This window comes from Macrobrachium nipponense, chromosome 10 (genome assembly GCF_015104395.2).
Source record: "Macrobrachium nipponense isolate FS-2020 chromosome 10, ASM1510439v2, whole genome shotgun sequence".
Lineage (NCBI taxonomy): Eukaryota > Metazoa > Arthropoda > Malacostraca > Decapoda > Palaemonidae > Macrobrachium > Macrobrachium nipponense.
Genome location: NC_087204.1, coordinates 105,381,224 through 105,403,723, shown reverse-complemented (window position 1 = coordinate 105,403,723; position 22,500 = coordinate 105,381,224). Strand labels below are relative to the sequence as shown.

The 22,500-nt window shown below is 35.0% G+C and overlaps 1 protein-coding gene across 9 annotated transcripts in view; it reads left to right on the top strand.

Moving 5' to 3' along the window:
* The window catches only part of LOC135223872 (dual specificity calcium/calmodulin-dependent 3',5'-cyclic nucleotide phosphodiesterase 1-like), a 580,011-nt gene that overhangs the window by 482,167 nt on the left and 75,344 nt on the right, over positions 1-22,500 (top strand). For 4 of the 9 annotated variants that reach the window (XM_064262779.1, XM_064262776.1, XM_064262771.1 and 1 more), the window contains exon 2: positions 4,121-4,729. The exons of 3 other annotated variants lie outside the window; for them this stretch is intronic. In XM_064262779.1, coding sequence (XP_064118849.1) covers positions 4,573-4,729 — 157 coding nt within the window. In that variant the 5' untranslated portion in view covers positions 4,121-4,572. Of the gene's footprint in view, positions 1-3,932; positions 4,730-22,500 lie in introns of all 9 variants that reach the window. 2 more of the 9 variants (XM_064262775.1, XM_064262774.1) reach the window with 1 other exon arrangement.

The following is a 22,500-nucleotide window of genomic DNA, read 5'->3' as shown; positions in this document are numbered from 1 at the left end:
GCATAGAATTTTCTCGTACAAGATATTCTTTCTTGATCCTAATTTTTGCATCCTAACCATGTTGTGTGGATTTATTTTCTTCTTTCTAAATTCTGTTATATTGACATTTTCATCACATTATTCTCTTGCAAGATATCCTGTCCTTATTTTATCTTTGCATCTTAATCTCCTTGGGAAGATTTATTTCCCTGGATATCCTTATCATGTCGGTCTTTCCATGTGTATTTCGACCATCAAGTCCAAATACCTTATCCTAATTCTTTATCTGCATAATTCTGCCTCTTCTATCTTTCTTTATCATTTCCCATCTTAATTTTATATCACCTTTATTCTCCTTTTGCAAGGGAAACCTTTTTCCTTTTTCCCCTCAGCCGACGTAAAATGACAATCCTCACGTAAAAGGAACCCTTTATAAGACTCGTATCGTCCGTGTATAAAACGCTTGTGTGGTCCACGAATAAGACCCGTTCAAAACTCTCGAATCGATCGACCACGAATAAGCCGAGTACAGTCCACGAATAAGACCCGTTCAAAACTCTCAACCACGAATAAGCCTCGTACTGTCCACGAATAATACTCGTAGAGTCCACGAATAAGAGACGCTTGCAAACGACAGGCGACAAAATGGAAATCGTATGCTGGTGGAGACGGGGGACTTTCATTTCGCCGCTGACATACGGGACTTGGCATAAAAAGTCCGGTGGCAAGGAGAGGCTCAAAAGACGCCGGAGAATAAAAAGAAAAAAAAAAAAAAAAGTTTCTCTTGGGACACCGCCTTTAGGGAGCTCAGACCCCCCCCCGTTTTTATATCGGTTTTGTCCGTTAAAGGTGAGACATTCTCCCTTATTAACCACCGAGAACTTTATGGGTAGAAGGGTAATTGATATTGTAATGAACAACTATTTGTTCATTATTATTATCATTATTATCATTATTATTATTATTATTATTATTATTATTATTAAAACATACAGTGAACAACTATTATTATTATTATTATTATTATTATTATTATTACTATATTAAAATATATTATTTAAAAACATACAAAGACATTTTGTCAGATAGAGAAAAAGAGATATGTTCTTCGAAAAGGTCGGAAGAGCTGAGCCATTTAATTACCAAATTGGTAAATCATCCGATTTAGAAATAATCAGATTTGGTAAATCAACCGACAACGTCATAGAAGCCTCGTAGTCTCCCTCTCGGCTTAATCACTTTTCGGGGTCGCAGTTTTCCCATGAAACTTTTCTGTAAATCGATTCAGTCTGTCGTCCACGTCACAGCGGTCTCATACCCTCTTTCTGCTTTGTCTTCTGGGCTCAATCCCTAGTCGGGGTCGCTGTTTTTAATGAACAATCTATTATAAAACGAACGAAACTGTATTTCATCTAAAAACGTTCAAGGAAAAAAATGGGGTTCAAATTAAGAATTTTTCCAATTACATCGTACAAGAGAGTTCCATAACAAACACAACTCTCGTTACAGGAATGAGGGAAAAAAGAGGCGCGGAGAGAATTCAGAAGCAAGACAGTTGTGAGATAGAGAAAATAGCAAGTCATTCCCCTGGAATTATTAGGAAAAAAAATTAAAGCTGAAAAAAAATGGGAAAAAATGATTGATACATAAGACTGGCGAATCTTTTCGCGTAATCCACCCAGCCGGCGAGTCCTTGAATTCCTTGTGGAGTCCTTGGAATCCTTCCTTGTCAGTGTTCCAAGCACGAGGCGATCGTTAGGGGGGGCGGCGGGGGCGCCAGAATCCTCCCTGATTTCATCTTCATTGTCCTTCTCTAACAGCAGCATCAGGGAGCCGCATTGCAGATCTGCAAAGCATTCGTTTCGTCCAAGTCCCTCCATCTCCCCCTCCCCCCTCCCTTACCCCTTCTACCTCCGGCCGAAATGTAAGAGAAACAGTGTCCTCTCCCCCACCCCACCCCAAACCCACCCCACTCCACCTTGCTGTGAGCTCCATAGTACCGGCTTCAAATTGAATCAGAACGATTTTCTTTTCAGAACAGGAAGGAGGAAGAGTGAGACAACAAAAGGGATTTGATATTAAAAAGTAGGAATTCAAAGTAGAGAGAGAGAGAGAGAGAGAGAATGTTTGTCCTTCGTAAAGTAGCCTAGTCAATTTTGCATAGATAGGACATCTCATTTTCGTAGCAATATTCATTTGTTGAGTATTGTTTATTTTTGTGTGTGTGTGTGGGGGGGGGGGGGGGGGGGGGTGGGGGGTGCTGAGCCCAGTTACGTGGTAGACGAATTGTGCAGTATTGAAAAAAAAAAAATCCTTGAATTGCAAAGAGAGGTCATTCTTGTATGCTTCATTTGCCTTATATATATATATATATATATATATATATATATATCTATATATATATATATATATGATATATATATATATATGTATATATATATATATATATATATATATATATATATATATATATACAGACTCAAGGTCAAGTTATAAGAAAAACAAAAACCCATCTTCAAACAACTTGTATAAGGAAAAAACTTATTATACAAATTTAAATACCAGCAGTATCAATATTTAAAATATGAATTTCATGCAATGTTAGTCCTTTACAATTTCAAGAATAGAAGCATAAACTGGGATGCAGTACATTATTAATTTTTTTTATCATAATAAATGTTCAACAGTCTGAAATCCGTGATTCTTAGAACTGCTCAAATCGTGATAAAATCAACATCTGGTTTCATCTCCCGTAATGGGAGCCTCATTACATTAATAGGAGAATTTCACGAGAGCGAGACACGTTTCAAAAATTAACCTTGGACTCATATTTTCTCTCTATCTGCTTTTCTCTCATTTTTTAAATTTTTTTCACTTTTTATGCACATTTTTTCTCTATATCTTTTTCTCTCATTTTTAATGCTTTTTTTCTCACTTGTTTCTCTCGCTCACTTTTCTTTAATTTTTCTCTAATTTTTTTTATTTTGTCATTATTCCGATTTTTCCTCTCATTTTTCTTACTTTCCCTCATTTTTTATTCAACTTTTTTCTCTCGTTGTTTCTCCCATTTTTCTTACTTTTGCTAATTTTTTATCTTCCTTTTTCTCATGTTTTCATTTTTTATCTCATTAATTTCCCATATTCACTCCTTTTTCTCTCTCATTTTTTTCATTTTGTTTTCATTTTCCTCTAATTCATCTTCTCATTTTTTCTCCAATTATTTACTCCCATGTTTTCTGTCATTTTTTAAAATTTTTCTGTTCTTTTCTTATCATTTGTCTCCTCGTTTTTCAATCGAACTTCTCTCTCTTTTTTCTCACACTTTTTCTTCTCTTCTTTTTTTCTCATTTTTTCTTCTCATTTTCCCCTCCTTTGTAAGCCGATCTTTGTACCGTAAGGCGAGATGACATATTGTCAATTATTTTGTGAAGGAGAACATCGTGTTGCTAAGTGACTTTGTAAAGGAGAGCTCGTGTAAATGGTTTTTGTGAAAGTGTGGAATACTTTTAATATATTTAATAATTGACTTTATTTCATTTATTTACTTAACTTGGTTAAAATTAGCCTACTTTAGTTCATGTAAGCCTACATTCTCTCAGTTTATTCATTTTTATTCATTGGTCTTTTATTTATCTATATATTTATTTTCTAATGGTACATCTGCATACTTGTGTAAGTCTTAATTTATATACTTTCCATCATTAGGAAGTAGTTGTAATAATAATAAAAATAATAATAATGATAATTACTATTATTATTATATTATTATTATTATTATTATTATTATTATTATTATTATTATTATTATTATTATTATTAATTCGTACGTTCCCGCTTATAATGACGACATTTTTGTTTTTGTTTTATAAAAAAAAATGCATCTGTAATCGTATCCACATCATCATATTCTCATATTCATCCACATTAATTGAATCTGTCAACACCATTGACAGCACTGTATATCTGTGAAACAGCACAACCCAAATTAAATGAACGAATGTAAATCGTAAGCAAACCAAGTCCAAGGTGATTGAAAACAAGATGTTTTTTCAATCTTAGCGAAGACAGTCGAGTTTAGCCCTTGTGGTCACTTGGCTGAGGTGCTATTTTTGGTGATAGTGGAAATATTTTTTTGTTTTAGGAGATTTGTTAGTTCGCGAGGAACTTTGTTAGTGTACACTATTCATGGCGGAAGTGAAGGAAAATGAATCGGAGGGAAACTTGTGAATAGAGGTGGTAAAGAGAAAGAGAGGAAAAGAGAGAGAGAGAGAGAGAGAGAGAAGAAGAAGGGAAAAGTGAGCACCATGGAATCGCCCTCCCTCTCACCTACGCCTTCGTCCACCAAATTCAGACAACAGGACCACCACCGCCCGTAGGGGAGAATACGAATTGGGTCCACCAAGGTCCTCCCTCCCTCCCTCTCTCCGTCCCCTCCCCCTCCCTGGGGGAATCAATAGTTCCCGTGGCCTCCCTACGGAGGAGGACCTCCCAACGCTACCAGCACCTTCCTGAAGAAGAAGAAGAAGAACTCCTCCCCTCAAGGTCACACCAGCTCTATTGGGGGAAGGGGCGGTGATGTAGCAGCCTTTTGCTATGGCTGCCTCACGACCCACCACGATGGGCGTGACGAAGGAAAACCTGCACAAGAGTAATAGCGACCCCGTGCGGCGCGTCAGACACCACCCGAAGGCCAGGGCGTCCTCCGTCTCCAAGTGCTACCTCACCCTCGACGGATACTCCTACGTCATAGGTAGGATTTCCATGTGGGATTCCTGTAGGATTTCCCTTTTCTTGCTTTTATTCTTTCAGGATGTGATGTCTTTATTTATTTATTTATTTATTATTTTTGCATTATTAATGTTCTTTTTTATATCGTCGGTTTTATCCAGGTTGTGATGTATTTGATATTTTATAAAGATAATGCCTTTATATTTGATAGATTAGACGGGCGCGGTAACGTTGTTTGTTATATGAAAAATTATCGTCATATCCTTATTATGCTTTGGAAAGGGGGGGGGGGGGGGGGGGGGGGGAGAGAAAGAGGGCCGCAGACGGTACTCGTCAAAAAAAAATAATAATGTTAATTATAAAAATTCTCGGTAGCAGGCGGTACATTCTAGATAAGAAATAAAAAAAATCTTCGTTAGTAAACGGTACTTTCTAGATGAAAAATATATACAAAAATGCTCGTTAGCAGACGGTACTTTCTAGATTAAGAAAAAAATGCTCGTTAGTAGACGGTACTTTCTAGATAAAAAATAAATAAAATCTTCGTTAGTAGACAGTACATTCTAAATAAAAAAAATTCTAGGTAACAGTCGGTACTTTCCAAATTTAAAAAAAAATAAAAAGAAAAAATTTCTCAGTAGCAGACGGTACTTTCTGGGTAACAAAAAAAAAAATTATCGGTAGCAGACGGTACTTTCTAGATGTAAAAAAAAAATTTCGGTAGCAGACGGTACTTTTTAGATATAAAATAAAAAAAAAAACATTTCACGGTAGCAGACGGTATTTCCAGATTTTAAAAAAATGCATTTTCCGGTAACAGCCGATACTTTCTAGAGAAAAAAAAACATTTGCCGGTAGCAGACAATACCGTCTAGATAAAAAATAATTAAAAAAAAAAAAACATTCTCGGTAGCAGACGGTAAATTGTAGAAAACATTTCTGTGTAGAAGACGGTATTCTGTAGATAACAAAACAAAACAAAAAGATATAAACATATCTCGGTACCAGAGGGTACTTTCCAGATAAAAAAAATCTAGTTTTCTTTTCCCTTTCAGGCAGTTCGACTAAAAGTTTTATTAATAACCTAATGATTTATTTGGTTGGAAATTTGAATATTATTTATTTTTTATATATTTATTTATTCACCAATTCATTCACCCTTATACTATTGCGCTGATCTAGACTAGAATAAAGTTTCGAATTATATTATCAGTTATATGCCAGTCTATCTATTTGTAATATTCAACTTCGAAATTTGATCTTGCATCTTGTAGTTTGTGAAGTTGATAAAAATGGCAAATAATTGAAAAAATATCTTTAACACTATAATATACAGTTATGCGTCCTTCGGCTTTACTAAAAAGTATTATCATTATTATTATTATTATTGTTGTTGTTGTTGTTGTGGTGGTGGTGGTGGTGGTGGTGGTGTTGTGTATCAGAGTGCATGGCATATTTGCAATATTTCTCCTCTTTGTGGAAATGTAGACTAGTGACAGATCAATTTCAAACTAAATTCATTCCTTTTTTCACTTGTTTAAATAACTTCAAGTATTTCATTCATAATAGAAATTAACGTTTTGGGAATTTTATTCGGCCTTTAATTTTCTTGTTAACCTTCAAGATGCTTCACCAGAGACGCAAATCGAACGCGAAATACTTACTAGAGTGTGTGTGTCTTGCGGCTTTTAAGAGTGCATGGATGAGTATGGTAGTTACCCTTTTTCCTGAGTTTTTTGAGAGGAGTTTGTTTCAGGTCACGCCTTAATCATAATCTTTTGAGGAAGTTGGTCTTCTTCCATTTATCTTTATATATATTTACTTTTTTTTTTGGGGGGGGATGAAAAGTCTTTATTATGCTAAGATAAAAGAACTTGAATGAGTTTGATAAGCTGTTATTTTTTACGGAATGTTTAGATAAAAATTTGTATAAATATTCAGTGTATTATTACAAATGTTTACTCAGTTTCCTGCGTTTTTCTGAGAAGATAGTATAGGCTGTATCACTTTGTAGTACAGTTTTGTGTTTGTTAAAACAGAAAAGCTTTAAGTTTGGCAATAATTGTCCGTAAAAAAAATCTTTGTACATACTTATGTATATATATATATATACATACGTTTTTATGGGATATATATATATATATATATATATATATATATATATATAGTATTATATATATATATATAATATATATATATATATGTTTGGTAAAAATGTTCAGTTACAACAGAATTCCATCTAATAAAAGGAGCCCATAAAAACGTATGCATGATTGTATGTGTATACATACACGAGTTTTAATGCAGGAGAGATATATCCAAGAAAACATGGCGGTAACCACTATCAATTAACTAAATTAACGAGCTTTGGGAAATGAGAGTAGGCTAAACACACACACACACACATAAAAAGAGAGGGAGAGAGAGAGAGAGATCTTAGCCAAACTTATGACGTCATGTTGAGAAGCGGAAGACCTGTTGATCAATGTGTTGTCTTTTTGGCACTGACGAAATGGATGAACGAATGGGTGGATGAACGGATGAATGAGCACGAGGATAGTCCAATGAAGCGCCACAAACTGCTGAAGCCTTCTATATTTTTGTGATATATATATATTTATTTATTTATTTATATACATAAAAGTATTGTGTTTGTGTACGTGCGCGTGGGTGTGCACGCAAGCGGCGTGCAACTTGTTCCTTTCCTTTCATCACTCTCTCTATCAGCGGAGAATCGATCGCCAAATAGAAGCGAGTACTACGTCGGAATGCTGCCTTGCCAAGCACTGCAATCTTTGTTGTGCCTTCGTCTCTAAGCAGAGGGTCTCAGTAACAGTATGACGAACGTGTTGTAAACTTGCTGTGGACATGTCACAATGATGTTGAAAACTTGTCGTGCACATATCACATTCATGTTGGAAACTTGTCATGCACATATCACATACATGTTGGAAACATGTCATGCACATATCTCAAACATGTTGGAAACATGTCATGCACATATCTCAAACATATGAGAAAGTCGTGCTCAAATCACAAACATGTTAGAAACTTGTGTACATATCACAAACATGATGGAGACTTGTTGTGCACATTTCTCAGACATGTGGGAAACTTGTCGTATACATATCACCAACATGCTGGAAACTTGTCGTGCACATATCACAAACATGGTCTGTCTGAAAACTACAACTGAGAGCTAGAAAGAAGTAGGAAAACAACTGCTAAGTAGCTTCGAATAACCAGTGGGTGGGTGTAAAAGGGAGCAGCATTGAGTAGTATATATTTATTTCCGTTGCTCACTTCGTCATTTCCTCGAATATATATATACTTTCGCTCTCTGTCACGGCAGAGTTTTAAATAGGTATCATTTCTCTAAATTCCCTCAGGGACGCCTTGCCGTAATGACAGCACCTGGGGATTCTTATTTCTCGAAGAAAGGGAAGAACTATGTTTTGCCTTTTAATAAAAACCGTAAGTGCCGTAAATGTAGGGAGCTCCCCCCTCTGTTATTACTAGAAGAAGGGGGACCGGGGAGTGGAAGAATGTTATTTAGTGACATTACGTCTTAAAGTAGCTGAAACCCTCCCCCCCCCACCCCCCACCCCCCAAACCCCTACCGGAAGTCCTCCGCTGTGTAATACCGTGTGTACACACACCTAAAGCCGAGTTGCTAAGAATAATGACGTTGATTTCGGTAATCGTTTTCGCTTTCGAGGGTGTACTGTGTGTGTGTGTGTGTGTGTGTGTGTGTGGTGTGGAATGGAAGAGTTGGGTGTAGCAGCAGTTTGTGGGGAGGGTGGGTAACGGATTGCAAAACTCACCCTCTTGTAGGGTGGTAGTGAAAGGCTCATTCTTTTAGGGGAAAAAAAAGAACAAAAAATGTTGTTCCATGGCGCGAAAATTGTATATGGTGATTGTGTAAGTGTGCGATTGTATGAAATGTCTTCCGTACTGTGATTGTAAATATATATATATATATATATATATATATATATATATATATATATATATATATATATATATGTATATATATTATATATATATATATATATATATATATATATCATCAAAGTGCAGTCAGTTTTGCTTTAAATTTTAAGTCTTCCTTTCGCCTCCTTTAACAAAACTGTATTGTCTGCTTTCTTGAAGCGTCTGAGTGTCTGAAACATTAGAATTTATTTAGTTTAAAAAAAACAATATTTGGGATGTACTGTCGTTTTACAGCATGTTTTGAGGGCACCATGGAAGCCCAGTTGTCTTTAGAACTAATGTAGGACGTTAGTGATAATCCTGTTTACAGATCCTTCATATTCCTGCATCCATCCTCCCTAAATTGAGAATTCATCGCTGCTAGAGGATTCCTGATCATCAACACGTCATTGAAAATCGTGTAGTATTACCCCGCACTTTGTTACAGAAAGAAAATGCAGACTTACAAGTTGGTGTTATGTGTAAATATCTTTCATTGTATTCGTTTTATATAATCCTCAAAAAGGCATCTAATGCTTTAGATACGACCGCAGTTGAATTTGAATCTTTTCGAGTTGTCAGTCTCAGTGTCAAACAGATGGATTTTTTAAAAAATATGTGAGCATAACAAAGTAGAATAAAGAAACCAGCTGTTCTGGAATCTTCGCTTTGCAGTACAGTGACACCAGATCTCCTTCATCTCGGCAATCAAGTATTTCCAGTAACTTGTCAAAATTCAAACAAAAACAGATTAATTAAGAAGGAATTGAGAGACACTTGCTTTTATATATCTCCCTCCCTCTCGACCTCGCTCGGAGAAAGGAAAAAGATACCTCGTCAACGCCAGGATCGATACCTCTCGAGAGGTTATCTCTGAAGAGGTTAAGTTACGGGCGTTTTTGTGAATGGAGGGTACTCGTTGTGTGTCGTCCCTCATTCGCCTTGGGGCCTTTGGTTGAAGGCGATATTAAGTTGTTAATAAAATAATATATATGTACACAAATTTTTTTTATGGCTTGAAATCCAAGAATCCTCCACAGAATATGATGGTGTTCATTAAAAAGTAGTAACGGAAAGGTAATGGGGAGTTCAGAACGAAGAAATCACTTTAAAAAAGAAAAGAGGGAAAATAAATTATAACAAAATAATTACTATGACAGATATAAATGTAAGAAAATTACAGATCGAAAATTTTCTGAAAAACGTAAAAAAAAAACACAATCAATCTGCAACGTGATCAGTCTCTCTCTCTCTCTCTCTCTCTCCTCTCTCTCTCTCTCTCTCTCTCTGTATATAGCATACAGTCCCTATCTCATAATTGAAAGTGTCTTAGAAGTAGCAATTAGTTGATACGACGCTGGAAGTTAGCCTGTCACCGTGCCTGATGTATGACACGCAGAGAGAGAGAGAGAGAGAGAGAGAGAGAGAGAGAGAGAGTGTGTGTGTCTGCCCCCCACCCACCCCCCGCAATTAATTTCCTAAGTACAGTGCCACTGCATATTGGAGACCCTCACGTGAGGAGGAGGAGGAGGAGAGGAGGAGGAGGTGATATTATCGCGAAAACCCATCAAAACTTGTGTTATTGCCTCCATAATCGTATCTCTAAAGGCGAATTACAACTTTGGAATAAGCTTGCTTACGACGGAGTCGTCGCTCCGCTAATTGTAATCTCATAATAATAGCTCGCAAGTTACGTCATGGTGTATCGTTAATGTATCGTCGTATCGTCGTCGACGTCTCTGCACGTCACGTACGTCAGTTTTTGTGGGGAGATCGATATATGGATGGTGGTGTGCTTTTCGTTTGTGCAGGTTCTGTCTCCTCTCTTCGTCGTTTTGAAGAAGAAGAAGAATTAGGAGGATGAAGAAGAAGAAGGAGGAGGATAAGAATTAGGAGGAAGAAGAAGAAGAAGAAGGAGGAGGAGGATAAGAATTAGGAGGAAGACGAAGAAGAAGAAGGAGGAGGAGGATAAGAATTACGAGGAAGGAGAAGAAGAAGGAGGAGGAGACTAAGAATTAGGAGGAAGAAGAAGAAGAAGACGAAGAAGAAGAATAAGAATTAGGAGGAAGAAGAAGAAGACGAAGAAGAAGGAGGAGGAGGAGGAGGAAAATAAGAATTAGGAGGAAGAAGAAGAATTAGGAGAAGAAAAACATGAAGAAGAACAAGCAGAAAAAAAGAGAAGAAGAACAAGAACAAGATGAACAACGAGAACAAGAAGGGGAGGAAGAAGAAGAAGAAGCAGAAAAGAAAAGAAGTAGTTGATAGAGAGTATCAGGTCGCGACAATTATCTTCAATTACTCAATGCCATCTTTCGAGTTACGATACCCGGACTAATTTCCAAATGAATTACATTAATTTGCAGAAAGAATAACGAACATTTAACGCGAAGTTGGCACGAAGCCATTTTGAGAAAGCCATAAATAACCCCCTATCGATATTTCCCATTTTGAGAAAGATATTATAATATAATAAATAAGACCCCGTCGATATTTTCCATTTTGAGAAAGATATTACAATATTATAAATAAGCCCTTATCGATATTGGCCATTTCCAGAAAGATGTTATAAATTATAAATAAACCCCTATCGATATTTTCCATTTTGAGAAAGATATAGTATCATAAATAAGACCCTATCGATATTTGCCATTTTGAGAAAGATATATTTTGTAAATAAGCCCTTATCGATATTTTCCATTTTGAGAAAGATATTATAGATTATAAATAAGACCCCGTCGATGTTTGCCATTTTGAGAAAGATATTATAATAATATAAATGAGCCCTTATCGATATTTTCCATTTTGAGAAAGATATTACAATATTATAAATAAGACCTTATCGATATTTCCCATTTTGAGAAAGATATTACAATATTATAAAATTCTTATCGATATTTGCCATTTTGAGAAAGATGATATAATATTATAAAGAAGACCCTATCGATATTTGCCATTTTGAGAAAGATATTATAATATAATAAATAAGACCTTATCGATATTTGCCATTTTGAGAAAGATGATATAATATTATTATAAAGAAGACCCTATCAATATTTGCCATTTTGAGAAAGATGTTACAATATAAATAAGACCTTATAAATATTTTCCATTTTGAGAAAGATATTATAATATTATAAATGAGCCCCTATCGATATATGCGAATTCGCAAGTTTTAGCATCTACGGCAAATGCGAAGAGATGCGTCACCTTTAGCCAGGTAAAGAGTTTGTTTAGGAATGTAAGAAATATAAGGATCAAGCTAAGGATGACTTCCTTTATATTATTAAAATAGACTGAAGGACTGAAGTCTCGCCAGATACGCCATTACCCCGGCGTCAGGGTCGTAAAACTTCTTCGACGTTGGCCCAGGTCACTCATGGGCGGACCACCACCACTACCAGCTGGACCCCGTGGCCTGGGTGTGGTAGTGCCGTCAGTGCACCTCATGCGCGGAGCACTGTAGGCGTCACTTTAAGGTTCCTTGTAGCGTCCCTTCGGTCCCAGTTGCATGCCGTTCCATTCCTTTTACTCTACCTCCAAGTTGCATGGCATTTCATTCCTATTACTGTACCGCCATTCATATTATCTCTTACATCTTACTCTCCACATCCCTCCTGTCACGACTTTATTATAAAACTTTTGTTCTTAATTTTCCTTCCCACGCTGGATGACCTGATAGGTCCCAGCGCTTGGCCTTTTGGCCTTAGTTCTATATTCCTTAGCCCAACCATAAGCTGGTGGTGGAATCCCCCAGGGTGTTAGACCATGGTATACCTCCCCCCCTCCCAACTGTAACCTTGCAACGCGAACCAGTTTTATTTTTACGAGGACCTTCATCTACTCTAGGGAAAAGGGGCGGAGGGTGGGGCGGGGGAGGGGGTGGGTGACGAAAGACCTGCACAGCAGCAGCAGCAGAAAGCGGGATGCGACGGCTGGGGATTTGTTCTCCTGCAGAAGGGCTGCTGGCGACGTGGGAGGGAGAATTAGCAAGGTTGCAGGAAGGCTAATAATTATGATGCAGTTATGATTCATAGAGATTTCGGTGGAAAGCGCTGCACAGGCATCCAGTCTAAGGGGGCGTGTGTGGTTTGTAACCGAATTACTAAAGGATGTTTTTTTTGTTTTTGTTTCTGTGTTTGCTTCATTCAGTATCCTTTTAAGATTCAGTTCTATATAGCCTATAATGTACCAAGAAGTTGTAATCGCTGGCAGGTCTTTTAATTTATTTTGTTTTACCAAGAAGTTCTAATTGCTGGCAGGTATTTGATTTATTTTGGTTTACCAAGGAGTTATAATTGCAGACAGGTATTTGATTTATTTTGGTTTACCAAGAAGTTCCAATTGCTGGCAGGTATTTGATTTATCGAGTGTTAACATGGAGTTTTATTCTTTAGTTTGTTTTATGTGTTTTATCAGATAAAATTTGAGAGAGAGAGAGAGAGAGAGAGAGAGAGAGAGAGAGAGAGAGAGAGAGAGAGAGAGACTTCTACTACGGGTTCTTCAAGTTTTTGATAGAATAACCATCAAAGTGTTTAACGTTATCTGAGAAAAGTGACTCTTACACAACTGAACGCGTATTCTCGCAAGGTGTAAAATTAAGGAAATAAAGTTATATAACTTTCTATCTAGAAAGTTTCCTTGCGTTAACTCTAAGGTTTGTGACTCCAGTTTCTCGTTCCCACCTTTCTACGTAATTGTCAATTTGCGACTCAGGCCGCAGTTACCAAAAAAGATTTTAACTCGAAAATTAATTTGAGAATATAAACCGACTTGAGTTGATATCAATTTTCTTTATTTTTTTTAGGCTCTCATTCAATTGCTTTTACATACAGTTTTCTTCCTTTTCTTTTACCCAATCACTCAATTATCACAAAGCGACAGAATCACGAGAGGAGGGGAAGAACGCTGGAGGGAGAGAGAGAGAGAAATATATATATATATATATATATAATATATATATATATATATATATATATATATATATATATATATATATATATATATATATATATATATATATATATATATATATATGTAGAAGCTGTTTACTGTGTCGTACCTCTAAGTAAATGGGTATACAATCCACAATTATGTAAAATCCATATATAGTATTAATATATATATTATGTAAAGTAAATAAAGAGCTTTCGACCATCATCTGTGGTCTTGTTCACTACAGTGTGGCATATCGTCTAAAAAAATATAAAATATATATTTTATAATACTACATAAGGATTTTACACCATTGTGGATTGTAATAACCCGTGTATATATATATAGTATATATATATATATATATATATATATATATATATATATATATATATGTATATATATATATATGTATATATATATATATATATATATAGAGAGAGAGAGAGAGAGAGAGAGAGAGAGAGAGAGAGAGAGAGAGAGAGAGATATGGCGACACATAGGGAGTTCTCAACTACGATCTCCTTGAGGCACTGAAGAGAGAGAGAGAGAGAGAGAGAGAAAGAGAGAGAGAGTCACAGGGTATATCAGAAGAGAATTTGTGGCGGACAAACAAAAGACAAACGGTCCCTGCTGTTGCAAAAGGTTATTTTTTTTTTCTTTCTGGCCGGCAGCAATCGATCTTTTCCAGGGAAACCCGATGCCCGTCCCAAAGTGTGAAAGGTTGACATAGGAGGAGGAGGAGGAGGAGGTCGAGGAGGATGGAGACCTTACAGACTTACAGACCTTACATCTTGTTCGGGAGTTGCCCCAGGTCCCTCTTCTTCAGCTGTGAGGCACCTTCTAATGTTCTACCAGAGAGTTGCTAGTACATCTTCCGGTATATTTTGCATCTTCCAATCTTGGATGGTCTGGGATGCAGTTTAGATATTTGTCGAGCTTATTCTTAAACACATCTACGCTCACTCCTGATATATTCCTCAGATGAGCTGGCAACGCATTGAATAGACGCTGCATTATCGATGCTGGTGCGTAGTGGATTAATGTCCTGTGTGCTTTCCTTATTTTTCCTGGTATAGTTTTGGGCACTATTAATCTACCTCTGCTTGCTCTTTCTGATATTTTTAGTTCCATGATATTTTCTGCTATTCCTTCTATCTGTTTCCATGCCTGAATTATCATGTAGCGTTCTCTTCTCCTTTCTAGACTATATAATTTTAAGAATTGTAGTCTTTCCCAGTAGTCAAGGTCTTTAACTTCTTCTATTCTAGCTGTAAAGGACCTTTGTACACTCTCTATTTGTGCCAATATCCTTTTGATAGTGTGGGTACCATATCATATTGCAATATTCAAGTGGACTACGAACATATGTTTTATAAAGCATAATCATGTGTTCAGCTTTTCTTGTTTTGAAGTGCCGTAACACATTCCCATTTTTGCTTTACATTTTGCCAACAGAGTTGCTATTTGATCATTGCATAACATGTTCCTATTCATCATCACACCAAGGTCTTTAACTGCTTCCTTATTTGTGATTTTCTCATTATTAGGTCCCTTATATGCATATAGCTTTCTTTCTCTGTCTCCATAATTTATTGATTCAAATTTATCAGAGTTAAATACCATCCTATTTACCTCTGCCCAATCATATACTTTGTTAAGGTCTCTTTGTAGAGCGTTCCTATCTTCATCACAAGTAATTTCTCTACTTATTCTTGTGTCATCTGCGAAACTACTCACTACCGAATCCTTAACATTATTGTCTATGTCTTCAATCATAATAACAAACAGTATTGCAGCTAACACCGTACCTTGCGGCACACCGGATATTACCTTGGCTTCATCCGATTTCTCGTCGTTTGCAATAACTATCTGTTTTCTGTTGTGTAAAAAATTCTTTTAACCATCTTCCTACTTTATCCACGATATTGTCTAATTTTCTCGCTAATATATTATGGTCTACTTTATCAAAAGCTTTTGCAAAGTCTAAATAAACCACATCTGTTTCATTTCCGCTTTTCATATTTTTGAATATGTTCTCACGGTGGACTAACAGTTGGGTTTGTGTACTTTTTCCGGGTACGAAACCATGTTGTCCTTTATTAAACCAATTATTTTTTATTAAATGTTTCATAATATTTTTCTTCATTACCCTTTCATACACTTTCATAATATGTGATGTTAGACTCACAGGCCTATAATTACTTGCCTCTAGTCTTGATCCACTTTTGAAAGTAGGGGTAATATATGCTAATTTGTGCTCATCATAAATCTTGCCTGTATCTACACTTTGTCTTAATAATATTGCAAGTGGCTTTGCGATAGAATGAACTACTTTCTTTAACAAAATAGCAGGAATTCCATCAGGCCCTGCAGCAGCTCCATTTTTAATTTCATTAATAGCCTGCACAATATCAGCTTCATTAATATCTATGTCAGCTAAATATTCACTATTTTCATCCCACCCTTACTTCTATATCATTATCTTCATTATCTATTCTAGGGGTGAATTCTCTCTTATTATCGTTCTGCCAGTATGTTGCAAATTTCCTTTTTTTCATTCGTTAATCTCCCTTCAATTCTTAGAGGGCCTATTTCTATTCTTCTTTTATTCATCTTCTTCGCATATGAGTATAATAGTTTGGGATTTTGCTTGATATTTATAGGGTTTTTTCTTTCAAGTCCCGTTTTTCATTTTCTTTTGATTGTATAATCTTTTGTTCTGCATTTTCTATCTTACTTTTTAGTTCTATAACTTTCCATGCATTTTTTTTTTTTTTTTCTAGACCTTTTTTCCACTTTCTGATTTTCTGGAACAAGATCCTTCTGTCTCTTGGTATGCATGACTGATGTTTACTTTTCTTCTTCGGTATATATTTATCCACTATTTTCTCTAATATTTTATATAATATCTCCGTATTTACCTTTATGTCATCACTTTACGAAAAATGTTATCCCAATCTTTGTTTAATTCTTCATTTATTTCTGACCATTTTATATTTTTACTGTAGAAGTTGTATTTTCCATATCCTTCCCACTTTTTCATTTCTTGCTTATCTCTGTTTTCACTTGCTTTGGAATGGACTGTTAATTCTATGACATTATGGTCTGAAATACTCGCATTATAAACTATTATTTCTTTAACATAATTCATCTCGTTCACAAATACTAGGTCTAAAGTATTTTCCTTTCTTGTTGGCAGGTGATTTATTTGTTGAATGTTGTATTCTAGTAGCATATCTAATAGCTTTTCGAATTGCCTCTTATCTTCTGCACTACTATTACTCTCTTTTTTATGTATAAGTACATCCACAATCTCCTATTCGTTCTTTCCAGTCTACGAAAGGAAAGTTGAAGTCTCCAGATAGGAGAATAGTCCAGTCCTTGTGATTTCTACATATATCATCCAATTTTTCTATTATTAAGTCAAACTCTTTAGTATTAGGAGGTCTATATATTACTATGTTCATTAATTTTTCAGATTCAAATTCTACCGCTATTAGTTCACATTCTGAGTTACTATATTTCTCATATATTTTTCCTTGTTTTTTGTCTTTCCCATATATTGCGGTTCCCCCTTGATTCCTATTTTTTCTATTCTGATCTATAAGTTTGAAACCCTTTTATTTGATCATCATTCCCAGTCTCATGGGAATACCAGGTTTCACTTATATTCATTATATCTATTTTCTTTTCAATTTGGGTTAGTTCTTCTAAGTACTCTATTTTTCTTTTTGAGTTACTCGTAACTAAACCCTGCGCATTCATCACTATGATGGTTTTATGCGTGTTTTCTCCTTCATTTAATTATTGGTAATAATAAGGATTTTCCATGTCTCTTTCCTGTTCTGGTATGTTGTTCTTTTTTTCATTTCCAGAAATTCTGACATTAAAAAATCCAAACTTTTCATAATATTTGTTCTTCCTTCATCATAATTATTCATTTTGTGTCTGAATCTGCAATTTTCTCCATATCTGCAATATCCCCTTGCATAATAAAAACAGTTATTATCTCTTGAGTAGAATCTTGGAGCTGATGCATTGAAATTTTTTGCTGGCACCTCTGCATATCTCGGTGATGAAGACGTCGATAATAATTAGTAAAAGGGAGAGAGAGAGAGAGAGAGTCTCGAAAAGGAAAGAAGAGAGAGGGAAATGGGAAGGGAAGGGAAAAAAAGGACCTGGTGGTGGGGGGGGGGGGGGGGGGGGGGGGGCTAAATTTAGACAAATGGTGACGATTAAGGGGAGGAGATTTGTGTCTGAAAGAGAGAGAGAGAAGAGAGGAGAGAGAGAGAGAGAGAGAGGTGAGACAGAAAGCAAAAAGAGGAATATGTATTGCATTGCAAAGAGAGAGAGAGAAAAAAAAGATTGCATTGCGAGGAGAGCTAACTTCTATGAGAGAGAGAGAGAGGAGAGGCGGGTGTTGGGTGGTTTTTTTGGGGGAAAGGAATTAACTCAAAGGAATAGTAATCATAATGATTATGTTTGAAATAAGGTAAGATAATGGAGAAGGATATATATATATATATATATATATATATATATATATATATATATATATATATATATATAATATAATTAGCTTACTGAGGGTGACAATAATGATAGTTAAGATTATACATCATCGTCATTAGTTTTCGACTCTCTCTTATAATACCGTCTCTGGTTTCCTGTTTTTTATGTACTTTATTTAAACTGTATTTTTTCAGCCACCAACAATGCCCCCTACCCATTTCTCCCCCCCCTCCCTCACCCCCTGGCCCACACTTGATTAATCGACAACATAATGGTCGCGAAGGTAGCAATGTGTTGATTGTTAGGGGAGGGGAAGGTACCTGCGAAGGGGGTGGGGTGGGGCGGGGGGAGGGAGGTGTGCTTGTGGGGGACGCTACATATTGCAGTATTCCTCGAAAAGCATGCGACCGTGTGCGATACTGGTTTTGTTTGGTTATCTGACAGTGGCGCAGCTTATAACACAAGCTGTGTATTTCATTCATTTTTCTGTGTGTGTATAATTTATATATACATATATATATATATATATATATATATATATATATATATATTATATATATCATACACATATTCACGGTGAAAAATAAAGAGTCGGGGTGTAGGTCCTGACCGGTTTCAACTTTATTTCCAAGCCATTGACGAAGGACTGATACACAGTATTAGACGTCACAAATATATAAATACTACAGACACAGCACTGACGAACATACACACAACCGTTTGAGACTGCAGATCCACAAACACAGGAAAAATTAACGAAACTCACGATGCGCAGACGTTCCGCACCATATTCAGGTAACAGAACAAAACCTGTATATATTGTACCTACACGGTTAACCGCCGTTTGGTTTGTATTATTTATCCGTAAGTAGGTTGAAATGCGGCATGGTTGCTACGGTATACTTGGTCGAATACGACGACCAGACGACGCATTTGAATAGGAAGTCTTGCGATTAATGACAAGTAATACTTTTGTGTGTGTGTGTGTGTGTGTGTGTATCGCCAACGGGTTTACATTGCTTTGAATTGTTAGAGACATGCCATGAATATCAAAGTGATATTTTATATCACTAGCGAGTTCCATAATTCTTTAATTCACTTATTATATATACATATATATATATATATATATATATATATATATATATCTATATATATATATACATGTAGATATATTATAAATATGTATATGTATATATATATATAATATATATATATATATATATATATAGATATATACTATATGATGATTTTTTTGAAAAACACATGCAAATGAATGCTCATTGCCCATGAAGAGATACTTAGATCTCTCGTATACGAAAATGCCCAATATTTCTATTCGGTATGGGAAATCTGACCCTATCAGTGAACTACGTAGAGAGAAATTAACGAAATATTTACCCTTTCGTGATATAGAACTTTCTCTTAGTATCAATATTAAGTCTCCAGCCATTCAAACGCTCAGTCTGACTGTCATACAGGGTGTCCATAAAGTTCCAGTACCGTTACAATAAATCAAAATACTCGTATTGGTACTGTGGGACTTTGTGGACACCCTGTAAGTGACCGAACACGGTTGTGAACAAGTACAATTTCAACGCACCTGGGAAATGACAAAACATCACAAATAACAGATATTAGTTTTATTAATCTGATCTCTTTATCAATACATTTTGTTTATATTTTGTTGACTGTTCCAATTTTCCTTTTTCCTGGTGAGTAAGACTTATGGCGTCACAATCGGCAAGGTTTGAGGTTTAGGATGTGACGTAAATAAGAATATTCTTTTTGGGTTGGTCGCTATATGCGACCCTTTTTACTCTGAAGAGTTGAAATTACATTATGCGCATTTTGTATCGTTTTAGCAGACATTATCAGAAATTGCTGAGTCATATTTTAGAAGCATATATGGTTTTTATTCGCAAATTATTCAGAATGCTTTTTTCTATATTTTATTTACTTGAATAGGAATTCTATAATTAATTCCTAAGCATTAGTTGAAATTTTGTGATTACAATTTTTTTTCAATTTTTTCTGATTACAAGTTTTTCTAATTTGCTTATTACAATTTTTTTTTCTGATTACAATTTTTTTTCTTAATTTTCTGATTAAAATTTTTTTCTAATTTTCTGATTATAATATTTTTCTAATTTTCTTATTACAATTTTTTTTTCTAATTTTCTGATCACTATTTTTTTTCTAATTTCTTATTACATTTTTTTCTAACTTTCTGATTACAATTTTTTTTCTAAGAAAAAAAAATCCCTACTGTCTTTGTAGTATCAAATATGGTTTGAACTGAACAGAATATAGAATTTAGGCCAATGGCCAAGCACTGGGACCTATGAGGTCATTCAGCGCTGAAACGGAAATAGACAGTAAAAGGTTTGAAAGGTGAAACAGAATTACAACCTGTCAGTTGATAGGAGAGGGTTTAGGAAAGAAAGATGGAAGAAAGAGAATATGAAAGGAGGTACAGTAAAAGGAGTGAAAGGGGTCGAGGCAGGGAGGCCGAAGGTACGTTGCAAAGAACGTTAAAAGTAATGCCTACAGTGCACCGCGTGAGGTGCGATGGCGGCACTACCCTCCCTCCTTTGTCGAGTATCAAATGGCGTCCCAGTGTACGTATGGGCGGCTCTCCATTCTTCATCGGACGAAGTTGAACTCATTCTTCAGCTTTTTCAGTTCTTCTGCGCAATTTGACTCCAGCCTCTGTGTAGCATAGTTGCAGCTTCGAATTTTTATTTGGGATGATACCGTAATTGTAGTTTCGCATCTTCTCATATGTATAATGTAATTACAAGTTCGTATCTGCTCATTTGTATAATGTAATTACAGTTTCGTATCTTCTCATATGTAGAATGTATTTACAGTTCCGAATCTTCTCATATGTATAATTTAATTACAGTTTCGAATCTTCTCATATGTATAATGTAATTACAGTTTCATATCTTCTCATATGTATAATTTAATTACAGTTTCGAATCTTCTCATATGTATAATGTAATTACAGTTTCATATCTTCTCATATGTATAATTTAATTACAGTTTCGAATCTTCTCATATGTATAATTTAATTACAGTTTCGAATCTTCTCATATGTATAATGTAATTACAGTTTCGTATCTTCTCATATGTATAATTTAATTACAGTTTCGAATCTTCTCATATGTATAATGTAATTACAGTTTCGTATCTTCTCATATGTATAATGTAATTACAGTTTCGTATCTTCTCATATGTATAATGTAATTACAGTTTCGTATCTTCTCATATGTATAATGTAATTTACAGTTTCGTATCTTCTCATATGTAGAACGTAATTACAGTTTCGTATCTTCTCATATGTATAATTTAATTACAGTTTCGTATCTTCTCATATGTATAATGTATTTACAGTTTCGTATCTTCTCATATGTATAATGTAATTACAGTTTCGTATCTTCTCATATGTATAATGTAATTACAGTTTCGTATCTTCTCATATGTATAATGTAATTACAGTTTCGTATCTTCTCATATGTATAATGTATTTACAGTTTCGTATCTTCTCATATGTATAATGTATTCACAGTTTCGTATCTTCTCATATGTATAATGTATTTACAGTTTCGTATCTTCTCATATGTATAATTTAATTACAGTTTCGAATCTTCTCATATGTATAATGTAATCACAGTTTCGAATTTTCTCATATGTATAATGTAATTCCAGTTTCGTATCTTCTCATATGTATGTAATTACAGTTTCGTATTTTTTCCTTATGCATTAATTAATATAATAAGTTTTGAACCTTATTCCATTTGTATCATCTAATTACAGTCTAATACTTTTTCACGTGTATAACGTAATTACAGTTTCGATTCTTTCTTCGTGCGTAAAATGTAATTACAGTTTCGAACCATTTTTCTTGTGTGTAATGTAATTACAATTTCTAAACTTTTTTCACGTGTATAATGTGATTACAGTTTCTAATCTTTTTTTTACATATATAATGTAATTACAGTTTGTAATATTTTTTTTTCACATGTATAATGTAATTACAGTTTCGATTCTTTTTGCATACGTAATATGTAGTTACAGTTTCGATTCTTTTTGCATACGTAATATGTAATTACAGTTTCGATTCTTTTTGCATACGTAATATGTAATTACAGTTTCGATTCTTTTTGCATACGTAATATGTAATTACAGTTTCGAATCTTCTTGTATTTATGATGTATTTACAGTTTCGTTTTTTCTTACTTTTATACAATTACTGTACCCATTCTTGTTCATATAATATAACATAATTAGAGTTTAGTGTCTTTACCTTTAGTATGACTACAGTTTCGATTCTTTTGCCTATATATGAAATGTAGTTACGGTTTAGTT